The sequence below is a fragment of the Physeter macrocephalus genome, chromosome 7 (assembly GCF_002837175.3).
Source record: "Physeter macrocephalus isolate SW-GA chromosome 7, ASM283717v5, whole genome shotgun sequence".
NCBI classification, from domain to species: domain Eukaryota; kingdom Metazoa; phylum Chordata; class Mammalia; order Artiodactyla; family Physeteridae; genus Physeter; species Physeter macrocephalus.
Genome location: NC_041220.1, coordinates 35,696,095 through 35,702,145, shown reverse-complemented (window position 1 = coordinate 35,702,145; position 6,051 = coordinate 35,696,095). Strand labels below are relative to the sequence as shown.

The 6,051-nt window shown below is 43.3% G+C and overlaps 1 protein-coding gene across 1 annotated transcript in view; it reads left to right on the top strand.

Moving 5' to 3' along the window:
- The window catches only part of SFRP2 (secreted frizzled related protein 2), an 8,913-nt gene extending 5,476 nt beyond the window's left edge, over positions 1-3,437 (top strand). Inside the window, exon 3 of the mRNA XM_007118200.4 lies at positions 2,252-3,437. Coding sequence (XP_007118262.1) covers positions 2,252-2,556 — 305 coding nt within the window. The 3' untranslated portion in view covers positions 2,557-3,437. The remainder of the gene's footprint in view (positions 1-2,251) is intronic.
- The last annotated feature ends 2,614 nt before the right edge of the window (positions 3,438-6,051 follow it).

The following is a 6,051-nucleotide window of genomic DNA, read 5'->3' as shown; positions in this document are numbered from 1 at the left end:
GTGTGTGTGTGTGTGTGTGTGTGTGTGTGTGTGTGTGTTTTGTGTGTGTGTTCAACGTTCTCTCTCCTTAGAGGAGAGAGCCTTTCAAAACAACTTGGAAGTCATTACACTTAAGGTATCACACATGCAGATACCTCACAAGCTTTGTTTTCTATTTCTCCACATTCAGTTTGTCCCAAAGGGGATAATGAACCTAAATTGTAGGGGGTGCGTGTTATACTGGTTTATAAGTGGTTCTCCACATGGCCTCTGTACTCTGGGGGAGTAATGAAAGGGTAGAAGGAACAAGGGTAGAAATCTGAATCATCCATGAAAGCATGACACTCTCCCCCCTGCACTTGGAGTACAGGGAAGATGGAGAAGACCTCCTTATTACAGTGGGAAAAGTACTGGTGAAGAAAGAATAGCCCAGAACTGCCTGCCTCTGTATGCAGCCTATTGTTGGAGCAGACAGTATCAACACCCCTGCCTCCTACCATGTGTGGCATCTCTGTTCACACCTTCCAGGGCAGGAAAAGTTATTTGAGGGCTTTGATTCCCTATATTTGGTCCCAGCTGAAAACCCAGGGAGGAAATGTCTGAAGTTTTCCCATGGTAAGCTCTTACAAAGTTGGTTATTTCATAGCTAGAGAAAGATGAGTAATAAATTTCCCCCCCATGTTAAAAGTGATGGTTCTTCTGATATTTGGAGCTCAAGAATGTCTAATTTGACCAGGCGAAATCTCACACATGCTCTGTCTGTGCTGTGGATGAGGCTCCCAGGTAACATTACAATCACTTCTCCCACCATATACCTTCCCCACTCCCCGCCCTTAGGCAGAGGCCATAGGAACATGTGACATTGCCATGTGGCTTATCTCATGATAAACCCTGAGACCTCAGTACTACAGCCCAGATGCATATCAGACAAATAATGGTTGGCCAAGTCCCAGTATCCTTGATTTACCTGGTTGAGCCTCAGTCATTTCCTGGTTGACTAGAAAAGCCATGCTTAGTCAAATTCTCCTTCTGAGAGAGAAGGAAAGAGGAAGAAATTTCCAGAACAGTGATAGACACAAAAAAACCTCTTCCTCTATTACTAATTTAAACAATGCATTAAACTCCATCAGAGTCAGGAAGTCACACCTGCATGTCATCTATATGGAACAATTGTTCATGTCACCAAGGGTCTGAAGACACATTACAGTGGGCGTATTAATGCACCAACCAGGACAAGAAATTCGATACTATGCCTAAGAGATCACAGTGGTGTTACAGGAGGAGGTTTGGGGACCAGAGTTCTGAGAATTAGACTCAGCCAGGGCACAGCCTAACTGGGTGACCTCATGTTAAGTCACTAAACTTCTCTGGATTTCAGATTCTTTGTGTACCAAGAAGAGATTTTAACTGGACGATCCCTTCCAACCTTAAAATTCTATCCTTTCCCTGCCTTCATGGAGTCTTGAAATGTAATTCCAGCATGTATGTTTGTAGGGTTGTCTTTCCCAAAGCATACTGTTCATTACTATAAAATGTGTCTTTTATCGTAAACCACTTACTTTTGGTCTTAGCATTCTAATGAGTCTACATATCCATCTTGGAAACAGTACATATATGATCTGTAAACGCCTTGGCCTCGGACAGGCAAATGATAGCATATGAGGATGAGGTCTTCAGAAAAACACTTTTACAGCTAAACATGTTGTGCTCTTAAAAAGAGTCTTGGCTGTTTTTTCTGAGTTACTTTACCAAATCAAATGCAGCTGTAAGATCAATTCTCCTTCCTTGTAGTTTGTTCTTTAGAAAACAATGATTTTGTGATATAATTTCCTTACAGGTTTGTCCAAAAACCTCTCCGATGTAATAAATTGAGTTTAACGTTTACGGCCACAGAAGGATCGTGTTTCACCTAAGAGTCAGGCATTTCTTTTCATGCTGAAGTTTCCAATAGGGGAAGTCATTTGTCAAGGAGAGCACACACCACAGGCAGCCTACGTACAAACACAAAACACAAGGGCAAGGAAAAAAAGTCAATTGAGTCCCTGCAAAGAGAGTTTTTAAAGGATGGCTGGTTTGAAACAAAGTGCCTGACAAACCCTTTGAGGCTTTAGAAATGGAGCCACCTGCTGCCCTCAGCTCCCAGCCCCCTACCCGCAGCCCCTGACAGTCCCGTCAGCCCTGGGAAGCTCTTCTTCCCTCTCCCAAGCCGAGTCACAAATATGCAGTGGGATGTGTTCCCTCCTTAGCACTCTGTCCTCTCTTGTCTTCGTAGCACTGAAAATAAAAGTGAAGGAGATCACCTACATCAACAGAGATACCAAAATCATCCTGGAGACCAAGAGCAAGACCATTTACAAGCTGAACGGTGTGTCCGAGAGGGACCTGAAGAAGTCGGTGCTGTGGCTCAAAGACAGCCTGCAGTGCACGTGCGAGGAGATGAATGACATCAATGCGCCCTACCTGGTCATGGGGCAGAAACTGGGCGGAGAGCTGGTCATCACCTCTGTGAAGCGGTGGCAGAAGGGGCAGAGAGAGTTCAAGCGCATCTCCCGCAGCATCCGCAAGCTGCAGTGCTAGTCCCAGGGCCACCCCCCGGGGCTCTGCCGACCCTTTCCACTTCTGCTGTGGGACCTCAGCACTCATTTCCCAAGCACAGTCCCTGCAGCTCCAGCCCCAGCCTGCAGCGGCTTCCCCTGTCTTTTGCACGTTTGCACCCCTGGCATTTTCTGAGTTATAAGGCCCCAGGAGGCCTCAGGAACAAATAGTTGTTTTCACATAAAGGAAAAACCCACCCAAATCTTGTAGAAATCTTCCACCTAATAAAATCCCGAAGATTTTTATGAAGTTTTAAAATAGCTCACTGAAAAGCTAGTTTTGAATACGTGCAACTGTGACTTGGGTTTGAATTTTTTTGGTGGTTTGGTTTGGGTCAACCGATTTTCACTTTCTGCTGAGGTTGCCATAACGTGCAAATAGCTTTACTTTTCTATGTGGCCCAAACTTTCACTTTTCTGTTGTGGGTCCAAAACCCAGTTGAGATAAAGCTGGCTGTTATCTCAACTTCTCTCTCAGCTCCAGCCTGACACTCAGCACCTAAGTCTTATAACAATTCACCTGTCATTTTATATCCCTGTTGGGAACTTACAACTCTAGCATGTATTGCATTTTGCATTTCCAGGTAGAGTACTTCCATTTATAAAAACCACATTAACCACCGTAGCATGAGTTCTTCAAATAAAGGGCAAGACAGACTGATGTTATGATTGACCTGAGTACTTTAAGCTTTGTTTAAAACATTTTTTTTACTTAATTTTGCAAATTAAACCATTGTAGCTTACCTGTAATATACATAGTAGTTGACCTGAAAAAGTTGTAAAAATACTGCTTTAACCAACACTGTAAATATTTCAGATAAACATTATATTCTTGTATATAAACTTTACCTCCTGCTTTACCAACTCTTGGTCTTGGGTCTTGTCTTCTTTGTGGGAGGAACTGGGAAGGCAGCTGAACAAGAGCTGTCACCTCCTTTGTCCTGAGGCCCAGCCTTCCCGCAGTTTGAAGTGCCCATTTCCTCTGTGACTCAGAAAGTGCATTTCCCCACACCACCCATCACCCACTCCTGCCTCCCATCTCACTCAGGTTTTACCACTGCGGACCCTGCTGGGAGGCGGGGATGGGCAGGCTTCTGTCTGGTCTCAGCAGTCCCGCGGCAGCTCGTGGGGACACTAGGTCTTAGCCTACGGTTCACAAGCTTGACAGTTGTGCTTTTCATTTCTGCAGATTTTTATAATTAAAAAGAATCACCATTGCAAACATGTTCATTCTTTCCCAACTTCAACCCTAATGCTCAGCTAAACAGAGCCATGATTTGAAGAGTAGCCATTGGAAGGCAGAGGGTAGGGAGGGGATGGTGAAAAAACAGCATAAAGGTGAGAAGGGCATCCATCCACAAAGCGTCCATCCAAACGCTTCATTATTCTATTTTAGGAGCCTCCAGGGAAATTCTATTAAACACACGAGGAACAGGCTCAGAGGGGTTAGGCGGCGTGGACCCACTGCCACAAGGTAGAGTCAGAGCTAAAACTCAGGCCTTTCAGATGACAAATTCTATCTTCTATTTAATCCAGGATGGATTATAGGAAGAGGGTGGCACTCATCTATTCAACAAATACTGATTGGGCATCTGTTGCATGCCTGGCCCTGTTCTAAGTGCTGTGGACATGTACATCAGTCCTTGTTCTCATGGCATTCACATGAGAGGGTGAAAGAAAATAACCACAATTACAATTATATATTTACAACTGATAAGTTACATGAAGTATAAGGACAGGTAATACATGAGAGCAACAGAGTGTCCTCAGCAAATCTGAAATTTTTAGTGGTGTTCGTGTGAAAACTTTATCTGATAGCATTTTGTTGATTTAGTTTACAAGTTTCCTGAACATACAGCCATGATCTCTCTACAGCGCTTCAAGCTCTTCTCGCTCCAAAAGTCAATAGAGCCCTCTGCCTACCTGAGCTGCACAATTCCTTTCATCTTTCTCTGGATTACCACCTGACTGCTTCTCACCGATTCCACAAACTCATGGCACAACCCTCTTCCTAAAAGGCACGCATGGACTGGAAAAGAGACACTCATGATCGAGGCCATTACTCATTGTAAACATTTGAAACAGGAAGCTAGGAACCCTGGAAAAGGCGAGAGAAAGGGAGAGAGAGAGAGAAAGAGAGAGACAGGGAGAGGGAGAGGGAGAGGGAGAGAGAGAGAGAGAGAGAGAGAGAGAGAGGAGATAAAAGACAAAAGAAAGTAGACCAAGGATTTAGGAATTAGAAAGTGAAAATAGGTACAACACATCCAAAAGTAGTGGAAAGAAACAATTTGGAAGAAACTGACCTGTCTGAATGCCCCCTTTCCAATCAAAACAAAAGCCACCTGCCGGTGTTAAGGGATGCAAACTCTCCAGCTCTGGAGAGCTCGTTAATGCCAGACACAGTCTCCTTTGGTCATGTTGTAAAGAAGTAGCAGAGGCATCACCCCCGTGCCTGCATCCTGCCTTATGGGCCTCTCTATGGACTGTCCAATCCCCACACGCATCTTGTTCCCATCTTTGGCAAGCCTATAAGCCAATGAGACATGTTTGGACAGAGCACGTAGGTTTTTGGTTCATTTTTCTTTCTGTTTTATTGTTTTCTTTTGCACGATGATTCAAATATATATATGGTTCATTTTTGAAATAATCATGGCTGTATTCTTCATTAGTTTTTCAATTATTAGATTTCTTTCGTAGGCAGATAAAAACACAAATGTTCACCCATTATTGGAAAAAGAAAGCAAGCTATCAGAAGACATTGGATTTCTGAGTTTCCTAAGATGATTCATGACCTGTTAATAAACTGCTAAAATGCCCCAAATAGGAGATCAGGAAAGTTTAGAGATATACAAACTACACATCTACTACACATGTAACTCCTCTTCCCTTTCCTAAACAACCTGAGAAATGAGTTGTGTACAAGAACACATTTATTAAGACTTTGGGGGCAACATTTCCTAAGTGTTCAAAGGCTCTGTCTACGTACACTGAAATTCATAGAGTTAAAAAAGATCCATTTTATCTAACAGCACCCTCCAGTCTTCATTCCCTATTCTGTCATCAAATGATAATTTGATTTTTTACCTTTCAAATCTTGTTTACTACCAGGTTTTCAATGTTCTTGATGGCGGGAGGGGTCACCTTGGAAAGCAAGTCCAGGCATATGTATCCTGCATGCAGTCACTGCCTCTGGATTATGAAACAATGTGATTTTTGCCCATGAAATTGTTGCACAAATACACATTAATTCATTAATTCAGCAAAGATTTTCTGAGCACCAACTATCACCATTGATGTATTCACTCAATAATAGGTAGTGAGCGCTTACCCTACATGCCAGGCGCTGTTCTAGGTGGTGAATGCACAGTGATCACGCTCTCCTTCAGCTTCTATTCTAGAGTTAGAAATTGTGTTGGGCACTGAAGATAGATGGATCCTTCCCAAAAGGAACTCTCAATCCAGTAAGAGAGAGAGGCAT